The sequence below is a fragment of the Anomalospiza imberbis genome, chromosome 4, assembly GCF_031753505.1.
Source record: "Anomalospiza imberbis isolate Cuckoo-Finch-1a 21T00152 chromosome 4, ASM3175350v1, whole genome shotgun sequence".
Classification (NCBI taxonomy): Eukaryota; Metazoa; Chordata; class Aves; order Passeriformes; family Viduidae; genus Anomalospiza; species Anomalospiza imberbis.
The window spans coordinates 16195006-16217829 of record NC_089684.1 but is presented as its reverse complement, the minus strand read 5'-3'; the positions used below and the strand labels follow the sequence as shown (position 1 = coordinate 16217829).

General features: G+C 39.2%; 1 protein-coding gene across 1 annotated transcript in view; it reads left to right on the top strand.

Moving 5' to 3' along the window:
• Positions 1 to 1229: 1229 nt before the first annotated feature.
• LOC137473313 (uncharacterized) overlaps positions 1230 to 22824 on the top strand; it is a 58298-nt gene continuing 36703 nt past the window's right edge. The window contains exons 1-11 of the mRNA XM_068189195.1: positions 1230 to 1794; positions 2022 to 2122; positions 2486 to 2555; positions 3586 to 3716; positions 5383 to 5471; positions 6623 to 6722; positions 8370 to 8413; positions 9577 to 9654; positions 18308 to 18504; positions 20717 to 20781; positions 21055 to 21161. Coding sequence (XP_068045296.1) covers positions 1230 to 1794; positions 2022 to 2122; positions 2486 to 2555; positions 3586 to 3716; positions 5383 to 5471; positions 6623 to 6722; positions 8370 to 8413; positions 9577 to 9654; positions 18308 to 18504; positions 20717 to 20781; positions 21055 to 21161 — 1547 coding nt within the window. The remainder of the gene's footprint in view (positions 1795 to 2021; positions 2123 to 2485; positions 2556 to 3585; positions 3717 to 5382; positions 5472 to 6622; positions 6723 to 8369; positions 8414 to 9576; positions 9655 to 18307; positions 18505 to 20716; positions 20782 to 21054; positions 21162 to 22824) is intronic.

Below are 22824 nucleotides of genomic sequence, written 5' to 3'. Positions count from 1 at the left end.
GAGGATTGGCCATGTTTCCTGCCACGCTGCAATAAGCTGGCATGTGACTGCAATGCATTCCGTATCAAAACACACGTGGAAGACACTTTAAAGTTCATTTACAGAAAGCATCTGTCTTTATGTCTATACAGATAGCCATGTATTTTGTACCAGACAGTACTTCTGATTCTTGTTTCAAAGTTGACTTCAAGGAGCTACAATAAATATATATTTAGGACAAAGCTCTCTGGAGTCCTGATGGTTGTTCTCCCTTTCTGTGATTATTTGCATGCTTACTAGTTTATAGGGACTCAAAATCTGCAAATTTTCAACAGAATAATGAAATACTTTCATAGTGTAATAATAAAAATCTGTATAGGGAACCGAATTTTCTTTCTTTATGACCTCCATCGTTCTGCCTCTTTAGTAGATTAGGACAGGAATTGTTCGTCACTCGGGCACGGAGAACATAAAATGGTGCTTTATAGCCCTTCTTTGCCAGAGGAAAACATTGTATCTTTCTAAATAAGAAACCAAATTCTGAGATCACAGCATGATTATTTCCTATCTTCTCTCAACTGCATTATTTCTAATCACAATTTGAAAATAGTCTAACTGGAAGTCTTATCAACAATTTCCCAAAGTACTTATTTATTTTCAACATGGCTAATTTTACATCAGTAAAACCCCTTCTCATCATTACCACGTACTTAGCATTGTCAGTGTTACACCAAACGTTTTATTTTTCATCACTCTTGCAAAGACTCCCAATTTTATTACGTATCATTTGCAAGATATAATTCAAACCCACTTGGAATAGAAGTGTACTTGTCAAGGAAGGGCAGGCTGTTGTGTCAGAGTAGCACGTCAGACTCTGGTTCAGGCACAGCCCTCGTTGATGTCAGACACGGAGGATTCGCTCTGGAGCACCTGTACACGATTAGCCTGTGTGTGATATCTCTGCGGAGACAGCCAGAGACAGCCCTCCTTCTCAGACACCAGGACTAGGAAATCGTTCCTCCTTTTGGACGAGGGAATTCCCGGGCTTGGTGACACTTTCCTCTGGTCCACAGGCTAGAAATTCAGTCCAGGACCTGAGAAACGCTTTCTCTCAGAACAGAGACGTGCACCCCCACACAGTAAGTCTTATTCCTTAATAAACACATTTTGTATTTAGGGAGGAGGAAAAGGTTTAATAAGAATTCCATAACGGGGCTATCTGACACGCTTCTGACGTTATCCCGAGCCTCATGACGGGGTTTCCACGGCCGAGGTCTTGCCCGGACACACCGCCGCACGCTTCGGGGCGACACGGCTGCGCTCGCCAAGCCCGCAGCTCCTCGGGGATGCGACAGCCGCGCCACCGAGCCGTGTCCAACACGGGGCCGGGCACAGCCCGAGCCAGAGAGGCCCCGTTCGGACACGCCTCAGGCTGGGCCCATCACTGCCCTACAGCTCCCAGGCGCTACACACACCCCCCGCTAACACCGCGCTGCGCTCGAACGGCTCCCAGTGCTCTCCCCGCGCACCCGGGCTTTATAAACTTTCTCCCGCCTCTTTTCCCAATCGCCTCCGCAGGCCCCAGCTCCTCCCCGGCCCTGTTAAGCGGCCGCCCCGGGGCGGTGCCCGCTCCCGCCGCCGCCACCACCATGAGCTGCGCCGCGCTGCTGGCGCTGCGGGGCCCGCGGCTCCTGCGGGCGGTCGCCCGCCCGCCCCGCTGGAGCCGCCGGCGCAGCGCGGGCTGCGAGCCCCCGGCGGGCGCCGCGGTGCGCATCGGCTGCGCCTCGGGCTTCTGGGGGGACACGGCGGCCGCAGGTGGGCGGTGGGGCGGCAGCGGCTGCTCGGGGGGCGGCGGGGAGACCCGGCTGGGCGGCGGGGACCGGGCGAGCCCGGCGGGCGGCGGGGACCCAGCGCGTAGACAGCCCCGGTGCGCAAGCGGCCGGGCCGGAGCCGCCGCCGCCCGCCCGGGCGGGGCCGGCACCGGGGGTGGGGGCGGGCGGGGGTGCTCCGTGCTGATGGTGCCGCCTTGCCTGCCCCGCCAGTGCCGCAGCTGCTGTACGGAGGGAAGCTGGATTTCCTTGTTTTCGATTACCTCTCCGAGATCACCATGTCGCTGCTGACGGCCGCCAAGGCCCGGTCTCCCGTAAGTAGAGCCGGTGTCCGGCCCCAGCGCGCTGGGCTTGGCCGGGGCGGGTGCGCTCCGGTACTTTGCGGCCTCCCGAGCTGTCATTCAGCCCAAGTCTCTATAAACCTTTATAAAGCCTCTATCAACCAGACTTACCTGGTTACGGGGATACGTTTCTTAAGTATACTTTTTATTCGCATGCATTTATTTGCATCTATTCAGTTTCATCTAGTGAAAGTATTCATGTCGTTTCCCATCGTGTTACCTGAACGATGGTATTATTTGAGAAGTGGCTGCTCTTCTCTGTTCTCCGTGTTAACCAAGGAGAGGGGTTGGGTTAACCTACCTGTAAGAAATGGTTACAGCTCTTAATTATTTCAGGCTTTAGGTTACACTCCGGATTTTGTCTCCACTGCCATGGCTCCCTATATAAAAGATATTCACAGGAAAGGTATGCTACTCCTTTCATGAGTTTGTATGTTAATTCAGTACACGTGCTTATGAAAGTAGGCTGACGGAGTTGGGGCTGTTCAGTCTGGAGAAGAGAAAGCTCTGGGAAGATCTTAGAGTACCTTGCAGTACCTAAAGGGGACTTGCAAGAGAGTTTGACTTTTCAGAAGGATATGTAGTGATAGAAGAAGGTGGAATGGCCATAAGCTGGGGTAGATTTATATTGGATGCTAGGAAGACGCTCTTTACTGTGAGGATGGTGAGGCACTGGAGCAGGTTGTCTGGAGAAGTTGTCCCCATCCCTGGAAGTGTTCAAGGCCAGGATGGATGAAGCTCTGAATAACCTTGCCCATAGCAGGAGACTTGGAACTAGGTGATCTCTAAGGTCCTTTTAATCCAAACTATTCTAGAATTCTCTGAAAAATCCCATTGTAATTGATGTGGGGTACTGTTCTGATGGTGAAATTGGGTTGATTTAAGGTATTTGTTACAATTGTAAATACATACGTATATTTCCATATATTTCTTATTATAGCTTCAATTTGTGAATGGCAGATTGCTTTACAGATATTTTTAAAATGTGAGATCTAGACGTTTTCAAGGTAATTAAAGTTTTTCAAAATTCTCCCATAGTTCTACAATGTGCTTTTCCACTCTTTTTTTTTTTTTTTGTTTGTTTGTTTACATTAGTAAAGCTTTATAGTGTCTATTACTGTTCCTGTCGAAGATGTTTGATGCTGTCTGTCTGCCTCATTACGTGTGTCTTTCTGGTCACTTTCTCCTTCCATTCATAAAGGGTAGAAATATCTATAGCAGTTATTTTTCTCTAAAGAATTTTGTACTGGCTTATTCTGATCCTTTCACAGGTAAAATGTGGTTCTTATTTTAATGTGGTTTTTGTATTTTGCTTGATAGAATGTCTGTTACCTTGTGAAGGTGATACCTTGCTTGTGTTTCAGCACACTTTTTAAAGTACAGGTGATTGATTAGTGTTGCTACTGAACTTTATTTGCCTTTTTTTTTCCTGTTAGGCGTTCGTGTCATCAGTAATGCTGGTGGAATGAATCCACTTGCTTGTGCAGCTGCCCTTCAGGAGGTGGCAAGGAAAGCAGATGTCGATTTGAAAATAGCTGTTGTTGCTGGAGATGATCTGATGAGTGAGGTATTTCACTTTGTTTTAGCCATAGTAGCACAAGTCTGCATAGCATGAAGGTGGCTTTTACTGTCCCACAGGAGCGTTGTGTGTCTTTATGCAGTAGTCTTCTACTATCAGAAGCATTATTCTTCATTATCTTTTAGGTTTTTTTTTTAATGCATAAATATAAGTCTTGGCACATCTGCCGCTTCATATAGAGCGGGGGTGAATTTTATAAGCTTGTGGGTCTTCTGTTTAGCTTTTTGAAGCAAAATGTGTATCTGCTGTAAGGTTTGCCTGCTCTTCAGGAGAAGCTATTACATGCTGTTTCTGCTTCTGTCTAAACTAGATAATCATGCCTGTTAATTCTTCTGACTATGGTGTAGCTACCACACATTCAAATGTTTATCCCTTCTAGCTTTTTTAGTGGTTTACAGGCATTTCCTGATGTTACTTTGTTTATAGATAGCTGGGTTTTTTTTGTTTTAAGTAATTAGTTTACGGCTGGTAAGGTAAGGTTAAGTGAGAGGATTGAAGTTTAAATATTAAAAAAAAAAATTGAAAGATTAAACACCTGGGTTTTTTTTACTTAAAGAATTACACTTTATCTATGAAATCTGCAAAAGATGTTGGCCATGCCTGAAAAGCTACTGGGAAAAGAGTTTATACATAATAGTAGTTAACAGAGGAGAGGTTTGCACTGTGGTTAGATCTGCCTGTAACTTGGAAAATTATCTATCTGCATAGGATCTGTTACCCCTTGCATGCTCTTGAATGTGGAAGATCATCAAGTAAGATTCTTTATTTGCAAGTTATGTGTGGTGCTTGGATGTCCTCTTAAGAAGCTTCTGCTGTACTGAAATTATGGTCTGTGGGCCAGAATTTCATTAGTGGTGCAGCAGTGGTTGTTATTTTAGCTTGTTATGGACATGTCTGATCTGAATTGCATTGTCTTCTGTGCTGTTGCCAGTACATAACCTACAGGAGCAAAAAAGACACAACTTTTGTGGTCTACAGACAACTTCAACTGTTGATACATGAAACATGGTAAATGTTATTTGTGGTTTGGATGATTTAAATCATTAACATAGAATACCAAATTAGTTCAGAGTGGAAGGCCGTTTTTTTTCCCCACACTACAGATCCCACCTGTAAATTAGTATTTACAGTTTACATTGTGTCTATGCAGTCACTGTCCCCTCAGTCCACTGGATTGCCAAGCTAATGCCTAATTCATGGTCGAAAACACACCCTCCCCCCACCTACTTTTCTGGAAACACAACTTATTCTAAGTACTGTATGAAGCTCCAGGATTAACCTTGTTAATGGCCATGACACCATTGCAGATGTGGCAGGTACATTTCTGTTTACAGGGTTTGATTTATTTAGTCCTACAGCAATTAAAGGCCATTTAAAGCCTAGGAAATACACCAGTTCATTGTTGTTAGTCATACATAAATGAACATGATATTCTTTAAAGACTACCTTAATTTTCTGCATGCTGGAAAATTTGTGGTTAAAAGTGTATCTAAGGCTTTTAGCCATTCAACTGATTGGTATTATCAATACTTTTAATAATTATACTTGGCTTAGAGTTGCTATTAAGTGGATCTATTGTTTGATACTAATGAGAGGCTTACAGTAGAAACTTCAAAATACTCATTGCTTGTGTGTTCTGCTTCTTTTCTAACAGAAAGAGAACTTAAAAGGAGCTGGTATCACTGATTTAGAGAGTGGCAACCAATTTCCAGAGAATATTCACAGCATGAATGTGTATCTTGGGTGAGTTATTTTAGTATGATATATTTTATTATGAGCAACTAAATTTAATGTATTGAATACACAAATTTGTTTTACTTTGCAGTTAGAACCACTTAGTATATGAGGTTCATCTTTAAATTATTCAGGCAACCAGAAAAAAAAATGTTTGTAACTTGTAGATAAGTTCTAGTTATAACCTTGTAAGTTATGACTACTTAGCAGTGCACCATCTGTGAATCATCAGGTTTTAGTTCAAGCCAAAACAGCTTTAGTTCACTCACAACAACTGCAAAAATGCTTTTTCATATGCTGAGTATTCTGTTGCAGAATGGAGTAGTTTACTATGTTGTAACTAGAGAAGTGCAAACAAGGAATTCGAGTACTGGGATGTATTTAGTGCTGTGGGAGGTTTGCTTGCTCTGAACTCTGTGCCAGGCTTTGTACTCTTGAAATTTTGGAAACCAGTTTTTCAGGATGGTCACTTGTTTTGAAAGATCTCCCTTCCCTCCTTTATCATACTTAGGGTTTCCATAAGTCTGTGAATGCAGGTGTTCTAGCTACCTCTTTGTGAAGTTGAGTTTTCATTGTCACCATCCACTTGAAATGAATAAATGTTAATCAGGTGTAGTAATGGGGAAGGAGTGAGTGATGAGACAGTGGTCACATACTCCCTTCCAGTTGATGATCCTGGTGATCCCGTTCTTGCACAGCGCTCTTGAAGTTGCACAATATTGCGAGTTCTTAAATCACTTAGGTAATTGACCTGAAAGGTTTAAAATTGGTGGGCTAAGTCACCAGGCTGTATCCCTAAAGAATGTTCATCTTTATACACTCATCTAAAAATTAAATAGTTAATGAATCTCTGAAAAGCACTCTTTTCTGTAATGGATGATAAAAATGTCCCTCTCTGTGCTTTCTTCAAGAAAGATTCTGTGGATGTTATGAGAAGTGTTTCAGTTAGGTTATTTAGGTGCCTGAATTTGATAGTGCCCTGATGACTGCTCTTTAAAACACACTTGATGTACATACCTAATGACAAATTGGTTGTTAAAGTAGATTTTACTGATTTCCTAGGCAATTTCAGTGTTTTTTAGGCTGTGTGTGTCGGAGCTGTTTTTTAAATGATGCTTTGAAACACAAAAGTACTTGCTGCTGTGTTTTGTCATTTTTAGAGCAAGACCAATAAGCAGAGCTCTAGACCTTGGAGCTGATATTGTTGTGACGGGCAGATGTGTTGACAGCGGGATTGTCTTGGGACCACTCATTCATTCTGTAAGTACAAGTTAATTTCTGTATGCTAAGGAATATATGTGAGTGAATATTCAGCAGTCGTTATCAGACAATTTTTGTTCCTTATGAAAATGTAGATACTAAATTAAAAATAATGAGTATCTGTCACCAGAGGACACAAAAAAAGAAAAGATGCACCACAGCTAAGGTCACGATGAAGAGACTAATTTATTTCCTCTGACTCCAGTCATTTATAGTTCTCAAAAGGTGCCAATGGATTGGAGGGTGAACGCGCCACCTCTCCAACGACACTGGACAAACTACCAGTCTATCAAATTTCTTCACCTCTATGAAAGAATGCAAAACAATAGGTTGTTCACAGAAAGTTGCGTGAGAAAGTTCTCTACAAGAATGTAAACTCAGAAGGCTTTAGAAAATCTTAAAAAATCAGGACGACAAGTATCTGTATTTTTTTATGTGCATGAAAAGTTGTCAGCTTCCACTTCTCCTAAATTGATAGCAGGCATATTTGTTAACTTGTATACCATTAAGCTGGAAAGCATGGGTGAAATTTAGGAAGTCTTAGCCTGTTTCAACAGTATTTCACTCTTACCATTTGTTTTGGGTTTTTTTCCCAAGCCTTTCTGCAAGTTTTGGTGTGCAAGTATATTTTTCTTTACCACAGAGTGTTGATAGTAGAGCTCACTCTGGTTGGGGGGTAGCGTTTGAGGTGGTTTAAAACACCGGGGTTTTTTGTTCAGTGAGTAAGCAGTTTTGTTTAAAGTAGTCAAGTTTCAATACAACATTTCTGAAATTCCTTGAAATTCAAAAAATTATACAAGCATGGTGTGTAGTTTTCTGGAGTGTTTTTAATAGGTTTTCATGAATTTTTGTGAAGGATCACACATGGTGAAATATAGAAGCTTTCTTTTGGTGCATATTTAAAAATAGGAAGGTATGTGTGTAGTTAAAAACATACTTTCTAAGACATCATACTCTTTTGACTTCATGCATGTCAAACACTGCCTAATTAATTTTCCATTTATAATTTCCGTTATGACTTCCTATATTATTCCTAGTTGTTTACAGTCTCAAAATAACTGTCAGTGTGAATTACCTACTCCAGAGAGACCTTATCTAATTTATTTAGGAAGGGTTTTAGGAAGATTTCTGCAAAGTGCTAAATAAGAGTCAATTGTTGTATTGCTTGCAGGTTGGACTCAGGGAAAAGATTCTAGCTAAAACTTCCAGTTAAACAGAAAGCATACTTCCAGTTTTTGAGGGTGACTGGTAGTACTCCAGGAACTGATAATTTTCAAAAGTTGAAGACAAGCAGTGGTTTGTCCAGGTGACACAAGATAGGTACTATACTTTTCAACCTGTAGGTTGTGCAGTTTTTAGTAATATGGGTGTTGCACTTCCAGTTTTTTTGAAGAGGTACGGTTTTCAGCGTTTAAATTTGTTGGGATGTATCAATAGTAGCAAAACTGAAATGTGTCAGTTTGTTTTTTTTTTTTGGTAATTTGCTGTATAGGAACTCAAATCCATGTACAGTGCCTGCCAATTATTGTTATTTAGATTTAAAATATATCCAATGCACTGTTATTCAAAGCAACGAACATACTGTATGCAGTTTTTTGTGCTGTATGAAACTTCTATGTATTTAAAATATTTGTGTTTTTCTTCTAGTTTGGATGGAATAGAGATGACTATGACTTGCTAGCTGCAGGAAGGTAAATGATATAAGAAATGGGGTAAATCTATATTTCATATCATAATGTCAAAATACCAACTTTTTCAGCACATGCTAATTTTTCATATTACCATTGCATTAATTTATTTGCATGTTCTTGTTAGGTTTCGAGTTCTTTTTCAAGGCTCACTTACTACTCTCTCTTGGAATTGAAATTACAGAAACTTATTCTGGAACCAGCTTAATATAAGAAAAGGAAGAAAGGGTTGAAAGATTTTTTTTTTATTTAACAGCTTAACTTTCTCTTGCCGTTCATTTTGTGTCGAGAGATGAAATCTTATAGTACAGGCCACTGATTCCCAGGGTTCTCTGTTTGGCTGCCACTGTTGATAGTTGGGGTGGTTGGAGGGCTTACTCTGAAAGATGCACAAAAGCAGGTTTGGACAGAAGGTAGCATCCTGGTATTGTTTTGTTTAAGCTCAGTGTCAGTGCTCCCACTTACAAATCCTTGTTGTAGTCCTAAGGTTAGGAACCTGATTCAGAAAGGGGTAAAATCATGCCACCTAATTTAACATTGTGCATCATGTATCTGAATTGAGGTCCTTGTAGAAGAGTGATTACTTAGCCTGAGCACACCCTAGTGTTAGTGTTCTTGAACCTCTGCTTGAGAAAAAATGTGGAGAGGAATTCATTCAGGCTCCACTGACTTGGGGATGATAGAGATGAAGATTTTCCCCATAAATCTGTTGAATATTTATCAACTATTGCAATCAAAATTTGAAAATAGTAATACATAATCACAATACATTGTGGTGAATTCATAATACATGGAGGTGAGATTTTTTTGTCTCTTCATTTAAAAATGGTCTTTGTCTATTTAGTTACACATAGCGCAGACTATGAAGATACTGAATTTAGATCAAGATTTGAAATTACTAAGAAAACCTTGGTTTTAGGTGTGAGGTAATCTTCTAGGTATTCATTTTTTGTAGGAAAATTCTTGTAAAAGTTTGTCCTTTAAACACTCTATTTATCTTTCAGGATCCCTTGTTATGCTTAGTGTATAATTCATAATTGTATTAGATAGTTGTGGAGGAAAATAGCATGTTTTGTTATTTAGCTCTATTTCCATTGTATTTTAAAGCTGGATTTGTAAAAATTGATTTTGCATTATACTTAGTTGCTTTAATGCCATTTTGCCAGTCTTGCAGGTCATCTCATTGAATGTGGTGCTCAGTGTACAGGTGGAATATTCACTGATTGGCACACAGTACCAGACTGGTAGGTAAACTTGATTCCAACATGCATGTTTGTAGTGGACCAAAGATGAGGCTTTCTGCTTGTATCTGTGTTGTGAAAACTGCTTCTACCCTTCTCTTTTTAGGGACACAATACGGGCCTCTTGATATTTTGCCACCTGAACATTACTTTTCTAGAAGTTCTCTTTTCCCTTCTGAAGTTCTCCTTTTTGGTCAGATAGGGTCTTTCTTTTGTTAACTTCTGCAGATTTTGAAAAATAAATTAGCCCTTTGATTGTTTTTTTTTCCTTCAAAACTATTTTTCCTGTTTCCTGCAGTATCCTCTGCTTTTTGAAACGATTTATTATTGACTTTCATGTATGATGGTATTGAAAAAGACAATATTGATATTTTGGATACTGTTACAGTAGTCTTCACTTAAATCAGAGATGCTTGCTGGTCAAAAATTTCACATAATTTGCTTTGGTAGGTATGAATATGTGCCATAGTTCTGTCCTGCTGAATAACCTGATGAACACAAATGTGTTGTATGGTCAGTCCTTTCAAAAAGCTCTGTGTGTGTCTTGTGTTCAGAACTATTGAATTAGAGTTACACGTAGGTGTGTTGTTCTGCCCACTGAGGGTCTGCCTGTTTACCAACTTGTTTTTAACAGTAGTTTAAAAGTACTTGGGGAACATATTTTCTGCATAGTTCTGGCTGTAGTTACTTCTGTATTTATTGGGATGAGAGGGAGGGGTCTTGTCCTGTGCAGTATCATGAGAAAGGCAGCTCTTCTGTGTGATGGAGGAGAGGGCTGAAGAGCAGCAGGGAGGTGCAGGAGAGAAGAGTGCTTTAACACAGCATGTTCCTGCTGCCAGGCTGACTCTGGTCCGGGTGGGTGACCCAGCAGGACTGTGCCCTGCTGTCTGAAGAGCCATAGGGCTGCCTGGATTTTTTCTTCTTGACATGCCTGCTTCTTACTCACAGTGTGATCCTAAAAGATGTGTGCTGCTTTTCTGAGTTCCTGAGCACTGCTGATTAAAGGTGAATGCAGGTATAGCATTGAAGCAAACAGGATTGGACATTTCTGCTCACCTACTGGAAGCCTACTGAGCAAACTGCACTTGCTCTTCACTGTTGTATTCTATAGGAAATCAAAGGAGAGAGTTTATAGTAACAAGTTTGGTTTGGAAATTTGCAATTCCTATTCTGATGTCTCTCCCAATAATTTAATTATGCTGCATTATGGAACTTCTTAAAATCTTCTGTAACTGTGACTCCAGAAGACCTTGCTTTATAAAGGAATCAAAGTGAAAAAACAGAATACTAATTTTCTTATTAAGATGTTTGATAGGTCTTTATTTTTCAGGATTTTGCTGTGAGGAGTGTCAATCTGGCTTTAAAAAGGAAAAGAAGCTTGAATATATGAAGTTATTGTGAGCTATTGGAGTGGGAGTAGCTCATTTTACAGATGAGTTTATGTACACAAATATGCATAGCTAATAGTTTTGTATCTGTAAAATCACAGGACTTTGTCTAAAATCATAGTAGACTTGTGGCTTAGAGCTGACTGATGCTGAATTGAATCTCTGTTAAAGAACATAGACATTTAACAGCTGATACTGCTCTGTTAGCCTTGTCCCCAGCAATATATATACATACCCTGAAACCATACCTGACTGTATTTGTGCTAATGTAACAGTTACTTGTTTACCTTCAGTTTAAGTCCGCTCAAGAATTGATCACGGTGCCCTAAAACGAATCAGTTTGTTTGCAGTTTTTGAGTCTTAGACATGTAATTGATGAAATTCTTGAAATAAAATAATGTGACACATCAGCCTGTATGATAAGCTGCTAAAACCAGTCAAAACCAGAATAATGTGTGAGCTTTGATTTTAAGTTTTGAGATGTAGAGTGGAGATCCATTTCACTAACTGAAGTGGAATTGTGATCTAGCACATCCACTTAGAATATGGGGAGAAGGAAGGCAGGGAGAAGATTATTTGGATAGATATTGGCTTCCTGACAAATAGTAGTTTGCTATATTTAGGCCCAAAAGCATGGAGGGCAGATATTATGAAAACTCTTGGGATGCAGAAAAATGTGTTTCCCATTTAATAGTTTAGTAAATTTGCTGGCTTGGGGCTTTCATTGTTTAGACAGTCTGAATCCGCTTTCAGTGCGTGCAGATAATGCATTCATAATAATGTACAATAATAACATGGTGTCTCAGTGACCAGAACATGCCATACCTGCAGTCTATAGTGCAAATAGGTCAACAGAGCTCTGACAGAGTTTGCAGAAGTTACTTGATTGTGTCTATTAATGATTTCTCCCTCCTTTAGAAAAAATGACATTTTTAGCAGCCTCCTAAAAATAAGTGAAAATAATTCAGATCTCAATAAATCAATGTGTCTGTGGTACCTAATGTTAAATCCAAACCAGCTCAATTAAATCAGTAAATAGGAGGGGAGAGAAGACAAGTTAAATCTGTGTTTATCATTAATGTGCCTTTCTCATATGAGTTTCCCACTCCATGAGTGCTTTTGTGCAGCCCAAGAGCAGAAAACCCATCCCTTGCAATTACTGGTGTGGTAACTGAACACTGGAGGGCAGCCTCTCTCCTCCTCACTCCTTACTGTACAGGGTGAGCTTCATTAGCCTCCAACTGAGGTCATTTTTATTTTTTACTGTCTTTGGGTTTTTTTTTTCTCTCAAAGAACAGTAATCCTTGTGGCTCTTCTGTCTCAGAAGGACTGATGGGTATGATTTTTTCTAACTTGTAAACAAAGCCCAAAGAATTTGCTGCATTTCAAGTTTATAAATCTTATCTGTTTATTGTTTATGCATAAGCAAAAATAATTAACTCTGTAAACAAGAGTACTTTAATTGATCTAAATTAAGCCAGGCAAGTTAGAGCTTACATTCTATGCATATAGTATCATGTCTCAGTGAGTACTGAGGCACTGGATTGAATCCAATTTATTCATCCAACATAGTTCAGTTGGTTTGTTTTTGATGTTCTGGGGTTGGGGGGTGTTGTTTGTTTGTTTTTAATTTTCTTGAAATGTTTGATGCAGATACTTCTGGGAACTCAATTCCACTGCAAAAGGGTGCTTTAAATCTCGAAAATATTTGTGAGGGTATATTGTGTCCATTTTATGGTTAATTATTAAAACCTAAGCTATTCTTTCATTTCCTTTGCTGTCTCCTTAAAGTAAGTTTTTAATGTAAAACAAGTGAAGTGCATGTTCCAGCTTGTGACTCTCCAAGTTACTTTAGTTGATAGAAGCCAAACTTACTTGCTTTGTGTTCACTTAAGGCACTGGGATTTGTGCTGTGTGTATCTCCTTAGTGCATTTGACTTACAGGTGGCAATCTTGAAGCTGTAAGGCTTTGTCCAGTTTTCATGAAGACAGGTAGAGAGGATAGGTGCTGTTTATTTTTCCAGTGCGAAGGTGGGTGCTTTACTCTTCTCTTGTGTGGATTCTCTGGTGTTTAGCAGAGATAGTGCAAGAAACCATTAGTTCATAGTCAATAGAAAGAGTAATATGCATTCTTTAATTCTGATTTTAAGTTAGTGTTATCAAAAAATGCACTTATTTTTCTGTTATTTATACAGCAATGCACATCAGTAGAGGGTCAGCAGAAGTGATAATACATCACTGCTCCCTATTTAATGTCTATTACCAGACGTTACATTACATTGTCTACAGCTTCCAGTGGGGAATTCATGCCATGTGTGAAAATGAACTGTACTGCCAGAACTACATTGATAATTCACAACTCTCTATTTATTTAATTTCATTTTTCCCCAGACGTTGTTGTCTCTTGCTATTATTTAGTGCCAGTGGGTGATTAGTACATTGTTTTGTTTTGTTTTGAAATGCAGGAGAGAATAAACTAAGTCTGATCAGTAGAGTTATCATTTTGAGGAGATGATAAACACTGATATTTTGCCCTAAGCCAGGAGTGTACAGTGGTTGAGACTGCATAATCCTCTGGCCTGGGATGACCAAAAGGGTAAGTCAATAGCTGTAGTCTCTTAAGGGCTGGATCCAGATTTCTGAATTTGGGACTAGAACAAAATCCAGCATGCAAGTCCCATTCAGCAGCGTGGATTGTGGTTTTTTTTTTTTTTCCCTGTAGCACCATCTGTTCCAGGCAGTTGAGAACACCAGGCAGCTGGTCTGTGTAGCCTGAAATTGTCTGACCGTTAGAAGTTGAGGTAGAAGACACAGTCTGAAATGCCCTCATCAGAGGGGAGAAATGAGGCAATCAGTAAGTCTTGCCTAAAGCAGAATTGCATGTTAGGAAACACTTTGGTACCTACACGTAGAGAGATGCTTATACCTTTACTTTATAAGTTTGTGCTGATCTTGCGTGATGTACTATCAGTTTTGAACCTGTTGTCAAAACACCGCTAGAAGTGGTAGGAGCTTCTGGTTTTTGCCTGGTAGCATTCTGGTTAAAATACATAGCTAAGGAGTTGAGAAGCTTGACTCAGAGCTCTCCTTGGTGTGACATTCACTGAGTCACGTCTCAGGCAACTGTAAAGCTAAAAGTTCATACCACAGCTTACTTGGATCCTGGTTCACTTCCACTGTGCATTGCTCTGGGGTTTTGCTTTCATTCTCGCAGCAACTTCCCCTGCAAGTAAGTGTGCTACACTCCCTGTCCCATCTTCTGATGCCAGTAATCTTCATTGAGCAGTAGTGGCTAGAATGAGGTACTTGAGGGATTTGACACTTTTGAGGGGAGAAATACGTGTCCTGTCTCAAGCAATGTCTCTCTCCCTGAGCCAAAGTACTGGTCATGGATTTCACTTTCCTTGTAATGCAAATGGTGTAAGAAGTATGGCAAAACAAGGAGGAAGTTTGTCTTGATGGCTCCTCAGAGGCTTCTGAATAGTGTCCCAGAGTAGACAGGGAGGAGATCCTTGCTTAGACAGCTTAATTTATCACCTGTGACATGCCCCTAAACTGTAACATCTCTGAAAGCCAAAGCTGAAGAAAAAAAACAACATTTTATATGGAAAAAATTAATCCAAGAGTAAGTTGTTGGCAGGCAGAGAACTTGACAGAAAACTCAGATTTTTGATTGCTGTAAGAGAAGGTTGATGAGATGGAGGCTTCAGCAGCAAAACCAGTTTTGTAACTTGGTTATACTTGTGCTGTAGTCTTCACTAAGACCTGCTTTAACTGTTAACTCCTATCTAGGCCCAGTTTGGAGGGGTTTTCTGAGGTGTAATCTTAGCTTGGTCTCATTCAGTGCTCTGGTTTATTAGTGTCTATATTATATATACCTTTATATAGAATATAATATATTTACTTGCTAAGTAGCAAACATGCAACCTGAAATGGACCGTTTGGATTAAAGAATGCTAGTTATCATCTCTCACAAATTGATGCGTTTTACTTCTTTATATTGACCCTGTGCTGAAAGAATTGCTTAAATATTTTTAAACTAGTACTTGATATTTATCTCTAGTACTGTATTTTATTAATTTATATAATTTAATTAGAATTAATTGTATTAGTTGCCTTTCAGAATTGTTTCCATTGCTTGCTACTGCCTCATCTTGCATAGGGATTTTGTCACTAAACTGATGCAATTATTTTATTGTTGAAGGATGACACTTTGCCAAGGTACCTTTAGAGGCCATGACTGTAGTTGCTGCTAAAATTCATAGTTCTGTAGTTGCTCCCCTGCTGCACTATACAAAAGTACAGCTTGGCTATGGGTTATGGACAGCCTGAGGTTGGCATGTTTCCCACAGAGCAGATGTCATAGGTTGTGTAGTCATTCAGCAAAACCTACAAGTTAATCAGGTGAAGACTCAATATTTTAAAAGTGGAGGTGCTGGTCAGTATGATGGTGTGACTATGCTGCCTGTGGTATACCTGAGCCAGGCAGGAGTGCTAAGGAGTTCTTTATGCCAGGTTTAAGTAGCTGTCATTTGACTGTATTGCAGGAGTGACAGACCAATTTATTTCCAAGGTGAAAATTAATTTTAAGTAACGTCCTGTAGCAATTTACAAAATAGGTTTTTGTCTTAAGTGTGTAAGTTAATGCGTGTTATTACTGCCATCTGCTATAAGATAGGACTGGGTGTTTTATTTTCACAGTCACCCAGTTACGAGACAGGTAGAATCCAGGGTCTTCTTACCCAGATCATTGCATCCCTATGTTGTGAATTGTTAAAAAGGTGAGGGAAGCTTTCAGGGCTGGCATAACCTGGGGAGCACACATCTTCAATGAACTGGCCATACACAAAAGTTCATTAGGTGGTAGTGTTCCCTGAGGGGGGAACAATATCCTGCTGTATTTTGACCATATTCGGGGGTGAAATGTCTCACTTTGTCTTGTTATTGTATTTGGGGTTTGTTTTCCAAGGGGTTTTGAGGGTGCACGTTGGGCAAAATGAAATTGGATCAATGTTAGTAGACTCAGTGGTTCAGAGTAGGAAGTTGAGTGTCTACAGCTCTTCCTTCGAAACAGATTGCTGGGGAGTACTGTAAGAGTTGTGTGTGCTGATGCCTGAGATCACAGTGGGCTGCAGCAGGGACGCTGGCTGTCAGTGCAGGGCGATGGACTGCTCTGGGGGATCTGTTTTCCTGCGAGTGGTGTCTCTTTTGGCTACCTGATCTGAATAAGGTGCCTTGAGCCTGGAAGCAGGGCACTTGATACTGTTGCCTTAAGACAGGACAGATAGGTGGTAGGGTCAAGAGCACAAACGTGGAACTGAGAGGGCAAAAGCTTCTTAATTCTAGTCTTGTTCAGTCACTGATCCTGCTTTGTTAAACTGGGCAAATGATGATGCTTCCTTTGTGTGTCTCCTTGCATCTAAAATGAGGATAATTACACATTAGTCTGCTACCATATGTTAGTGTTCCAGATCAAGAATTAAGGGGTTCTTTGGGTGTTGTTTTTTTTTCTATGTCACACTTCAAAATTTTGAATATTACATACTTCTACTACCATCTTTTCCCTCTCCTCTTCCCCTCAAACCACCCCCCCTCCACTACAATACCCTGTATATGAAAGTGTTTATTCCATTAAATTCTTTGCATTTGCTAGAGTGGGCTTTTTTTGTTTCCTGTATCTTTTTAGTGGTGTAAATAGTTCAAAGACCAGTCAAATGAAGTATTATCTTAACTGATTTGATGTGGGCTTTTCTAGGTGTCCACCAGCTACCATACTTCTCAAATTTGTCTGCTATAAGTGTTAAAAGTTGCTGATCTCTGGTAACAGGTCTTTTGTCTTAATCCCCTTTTTTTTAAATACTGGAGTTATGTTTGAATATTCCTGATGATAAGGAATCTGCTCCAACTCCCATGAGCTTTTACAAATGTCCCTTTAAGAATTCACTGGTATTTTTGCTTACTTACTTTCAGAATTTATGAATTTATGTTATACAAACTGTGTTCGTGTAACCTTTGCTGATAACCAATTCAGTTGTATGTTCAGCACATTGTTACTGCTGCCACCCAAAAATAATTAAAAGGAGAGATTAACTGGTTTTAACTTTGTATGAAAGACCTGAAAGTCATTGGCTTTAAATGAGCATGGTAAAGTTCACCACCTTTCATTATTAGGACCCTTTTGGAACAGTTTAGCTTTTGCAAGGGACTGTATCTCCTTAACTCTTCTTTTTGTTTTCATTTTATGTTGTGGAACACTTGCACAAATTTTGGGCATCCTGTGAGAGGGAAAGGAGCCAGGTAGACTTTTCAGAAGACTCTTTGCACTCTTAATTTTAATTCTCACGTACTTCTGAAAAGTTTGGAGTTCTTAATTTTGCACAAATTCTCTGTAAATAAATGAAAGCCTTTTAGCTAGAAAAGCAGATGTCTGGGTCTTGTCCACATAATCCTGAAAACTCTGCCCTGCTGCTGTAATGACCAGTATGTGCCTCTTATTATGAGTTATTTGATCACTATTTGTATATTTTGCTTGTGAGAATGTGGAAGAAGAATATTTTAATTTATGAACATGTCTGTAATTTCACTGCTTTTCTTTTTGTAATTTTCTGTTAGTTCTGTCTTCTGTGTGCTGAAGATCTTTACTTTCATGTCTTTCTGTTTTCAGATTATTACTTTCCTGTGTATAATTAATTATTAATATGTGAAATTATCCTTTGTAGGTGTGATTATTTCTGTTTCCTACTTCCCTTTGTCTCTGAGGTTCCCAGCACAGTTTGTTCTTCCTGCTTTGACTGCCTTTTTACAAATCCAGAGTGCAAGATGTATTTAGATGTCTTCACTGTCGTGCCGTGTGTGCTGCTGTAGCCAAATGAGGCTAGAATTAACCATGGTTTATTTTACTCGAAATTTGCATATTTCATCGTAGTCCTCTAATTCTTTCAGCTTCTTTTTACTTGAACTGTTTCTGTTGGTGTCCTTCTCCATTCCCTTCCCTACATCCATGTTTGCCAGTGGTATCTCTTGTTATATCTGCATTTCTTTGCCAGACAATAGACTAAATCCTTGTACTATTTCAGTTGAGCAGTTTGTTCAGGACTTCTGTTTCAGTATATGTTTCTTTCCAAACAAGCAGATAAATTATAATTCTTGACAGATTTTACTTAATTGGGCTAATTCATTAGTATGAAATTCTGGTGTGGTGTTAATATTTCTTTTCACTTTCCCTTTGTATTTATAGGGTTTTTTCCTTAATGTTTTTCATATTCTAGGCACAACATAGGCTTTCCCATTGTAGAATGTTCCTCTGAAGGAGACTTTATACTTTCCAAGCCACCAGACACAGGGGGACTAATCTCTTTTGGCACTGTAGCTGAGCAGTTGGTGTATGAATTGGGCAATCCTCAGCGCTATCTTCTACCAGATGTTACATGTGACTTTTCCCAGGTTTCCATCACAGAAATTCCAGGTTAGTCCTCTTTCATGTAAAGATATCTGTGTCAATGAAGTGTGTTATCAAACAGAAGCAGCTGCTTTAATTTCCATGTAGTCTCTGCATATTTCTTATTAAATCAGTTCCTTAGGGTCATGCTGTATTAAACTGATACTTTCAAGGACTTCTGCTAGAAATTCCTTTACAAGTTTTAAACATAATCTAATTTATCTTTCTGGTTGACTATTTTATATTTTCGATCATTGCTCCTTTTCCTTTACTTTTTAGTGCATGTCTTGCACCTGTCAATTCCTTAAACTGTGTATTCAGTGTGAACAACATTAAGACTATCACTATGATTTCAGTGTTTTTTTACACTGCAGCTAAATTTATTTTCTCAAAAAAATACTTTGTACATGGTTTTACTTAGGGCACTTGAAGTGTTGGTAACAATGAAAGGCTGTATCTTCCAAAGCACTACTCGGTAATGGCATTTTTCTTAGACATTTAGGTGGATCATGGTAGAAGAATGATTGATTAGGTACAAGATTTCCACTAGAGAATATTTTTTTAAAAAATCCATTTGCAATCCTTAGAATACTTAACAGCCAGTAGACTAAAGATGGATATAATGTATGTTCAGAATTTACCTTCAAAAGGAAAACAAAAGAAACCCCAGGCTTAACAGATTCAAAGAGCTGTAATTTGAGTAAGACAGCTTAAAAAATTTTATCTACAGTCATTTAAAGTTTGCCTTTTACTGGATCTATATTCTGTTTTTTTCCTTCTAATGAAACTTACTTGTGACAGAATGCCAAGTGTCTTTCTAAAGCTCAGAACAATCAAAACCTCAAATTAAAAACTTATTGGGATAAAACTGAAAATGTGGTAACATAAAAAATATTTTGCTTGAGTAAAAAAGTACATAACATGGTACAGTGAATCTTCTGCTCATGCAACATAACCAAACGGCAGTCTGATAAGGTCAGCTTGTTGCTCTTAGCCCCTAGTCTTTCTCTTTTTAAAAAAAGAAACTCTAACCTTCCTATGAACTTTTAGCTTGCAAATGACCTGATATGACATGTTTGAACTTAAGATGAACTTCCACATGAACTTTCAGTTAGTCCTCTTAGAAATATAACAGATGGAAAATGGTCAGATTGCTTAAATATTTTAGTTTGAAGTGCTTTGACACGTACACCAGTAAAAACAGGCAAGCTATCTAATTTTGCTGTTTATACTGCCAGTTTTATTGTCCTGCTGGATTACTTGCAGGGTTTGAGCTGAGAGGTGCTTGTTTTCTTTTTGTCAATGGATGCTATGCATTTGGTTTGTGGTATATGGCTTTTTTTGTACTATGCTTTCACCTGGAATGCAAAACTTTCCCAGATCTTCACCCTGAATGGAGGGATGTAGCTCTATATTGAGAGAGTTAAATTAACTTCATGTCAGTTTTGAGAGACAGCGATGATGTTATTTGAGTGGTATGTAAAATTTGTACTAGTGACATTTACTTTTTTAGATATGTTCAGATCTATCTTTTCAGAGTACTTGTATAAAGCTTTGAACTGCTTCTTAAATATTTGCAAACACAGGCACAGGTGAACTACACTGTAATTCTGGCTCTAAAACATGAGGTGCCAATCCTGCACTGCTGATTTTCAAGGAGTAGCACCTACTGGTTTTCTCCAGCTCAAGCTTGAACCTGATGACATCCCAGCAATTTTCTGCTTTTTTTTGCATTAATATTCCTAATACTGAACATGGTTTTTGCCCTGGAACATATATTCATTCTGTTTCTGTTATTGATAAGAAAGCTACACTTATTAAGCTCTCAACCAATAGCTCGCACTGGTTTCTCATCTTGCTTTGATTCTTTACCAAATCCACTGCAGCCAGCTGCAGTAAATTATATGCTCTGTGTGTGTGCAATAACTGGATATTGAGAGGAAAATAACTATTGACTCTGATGTCCTAAGGCTGCTTTCTTTGTTAAGTATTTTTTAAGTGCATGAATAAACATTTCAATCGCCCTTTTAAAAGGCTCATGGCAGACATAAATTCAGTCACCAGTTTGCTGCTGTTCTTTCTAAGGCAGGAAGGACTGTTTTCTGGAAGGTTCTCTCTTCTGTGGCAGTACAGCTATCGATGATTTGCTTTTTAATTAAGTGCATTTGATATGTGTCACAAAAGACTGGATTTGAAGTTACAGTGAAGAAGCTGAAATACTGTTTTTTAACCACTATAGGTTTTGATGGTGGAGCAGTGAAAGTTTGTGGAGCAAAAGGATTGCCTCCTTCAACGTTTTATAAGGTATTACCTCATTTTGTGGCATGGAAGTTATAGTTTGATTTTAAAAAATCTTAAATTTTTGAGACAATGCTAAAACTTAGCGCTCTCCTCATCTTCTCTGCCCCAAAGGTAAAAGAAAGAGGTGGAAAATTGGAAAAGGCAAACCTTATTTTATACAGAAAAACCTGTTTTGTTTAAAAAGTGTGTATTTGTATAGATAATGATTGCCAGAGAGCATTTATATAGCCTGTCAGTTCTGAATTCCATGTAACTTTGTGAACCTTTTATCGTTAGGTAAATGCCACTTATCTTGATGGCTTCAGAGCTACTGCTGTCTGTCCAGTGGGAGGCCCAAAGGCAGTACAAAAAGCAAAGCGCACTGCAGAAGCTATTCTGCAAAGGTTGGTATTTGAGTCTTGGAAAGGGTTCTGGGTTGCTTTCCCACCCCCCCACCCCCCCTCCCAGATGTGATGAAAATAGAACAGTGACACATGATGGCAACATTACTAACCTTTTAAGAATCTTAGAGGATTATAGTTTTTCTATAGGGATGATATTTCAAGACTTAAGTAGCCTTTTCAAGAAACCCATTTTCAGTCTGTAACTGCACTTCAGTTAGGTTTGACAGAGTGAGAAAAGTGCCAAATAGGTTTGAAAATAGATGGCTGGAGAGAAACTGAATTTAGTGAGGAACAAGCTGTGATGGAGATTAAATTTTATTAGATGCCAGAGATAAACCCATGTGAAACTAGTTTACAGCAACTTTAACAGAACTTTTTTATGATAGCTCTTACTGACATGAAAAGTGGAAGTTGACTGAATTTGTGTTTAAAGCACACTTTCTAAAATGTGACCCAGTGATTGTGTTTTGTTTTTTTCCTAGAACAGAGTTACAATTCCAAGACAGAGTGTTAAACTTTCAGTTGTATTGTCATGCCAGTATATTTGGGCAAGGAGGAATTCCTCTTAAATATAATTCCATATCAGGAGTCTCCCAGTGCTTATTCCAGTAGCTCCAGTCTTTCTAGTTAAGAGATCTATTTCCTTGTGCCATGTTTTGTATAAAGCTTCCTCCCCATCCTGTTGTAGACCCATGGAAAAACTGCACTTGGAAAGTCAGAAGTCCAGGTTTTACTTGGAGTGATTCTTCATGTGCCTGTGTGCAGCACATGTGGGGAAGGAGGAGTTGTCTGATTTCCCTCAAGAGATATGGCAGATAAGAGCAGGCTGATAGGGACTGTGTAATTGCAAATGCTAAAAGCTCGTGTCCAAGAGCTGTTGAGAAAATCAAGTTATGGAAAAGCTCTTTAGGAAGTGGTAAATGCAAAGGCTTGGAGACTCAGAACCTCTAAAAAGCCATCTTTCTGGAAGCTAGGTGTTTATTTTAGGAAAAAAATAGAATGGTGTGTTTTCCATTTCATATTTGCTTTTGGACATTATTTCAGACTGGATTATGTGAATCTTTGATTGAAACAGATTGTAGTGCTGCTGCTGTCTCTGACATCTAGAAAGTTAATTCAGCCTGTATGCTATGCTCTCTTGGGTAATCAGAGGAAAGATGATGAGAGGTAGTTGAAGGCTGACTAACTGGTGTGAGAAGTGGACTCTAGCCCATTAGGCATGCTTGTGGGCAAGTTCTCTGTTTTGAAAATTACAGTATACAAAAACACATTCCGTATCTCAAATGTAGTCTTAAACAGCTTAATATGTGGAATTGTTTCTTTGACACATCAAAAAATTAGTGTTTGTCAGCCCAGATGGAGAATAAGATTTAAGCTGTTCTGATCCCTTTCAAAGAATGCTCTATCAGCAACTATATAACTCTTTCAGAAATGCTGACATCAGTTTTTTTACTGGTTTCTGTTTACAAAATCATAGAATTGTCAAGGGTGGATGAGACCTTTAAGATAAGCAAGTCCAACCATCAGCTCAGCTCCATTGCTATAATCCCTAAGTCACATCACCCAGTGCCAAATCCAGACATCTCTTAAACACCTCCAGGAATGGTACTTCACCACCTCCTTGGGAAGCTTACTTCAATGCCTGACAGCCTGAACAGTGGAG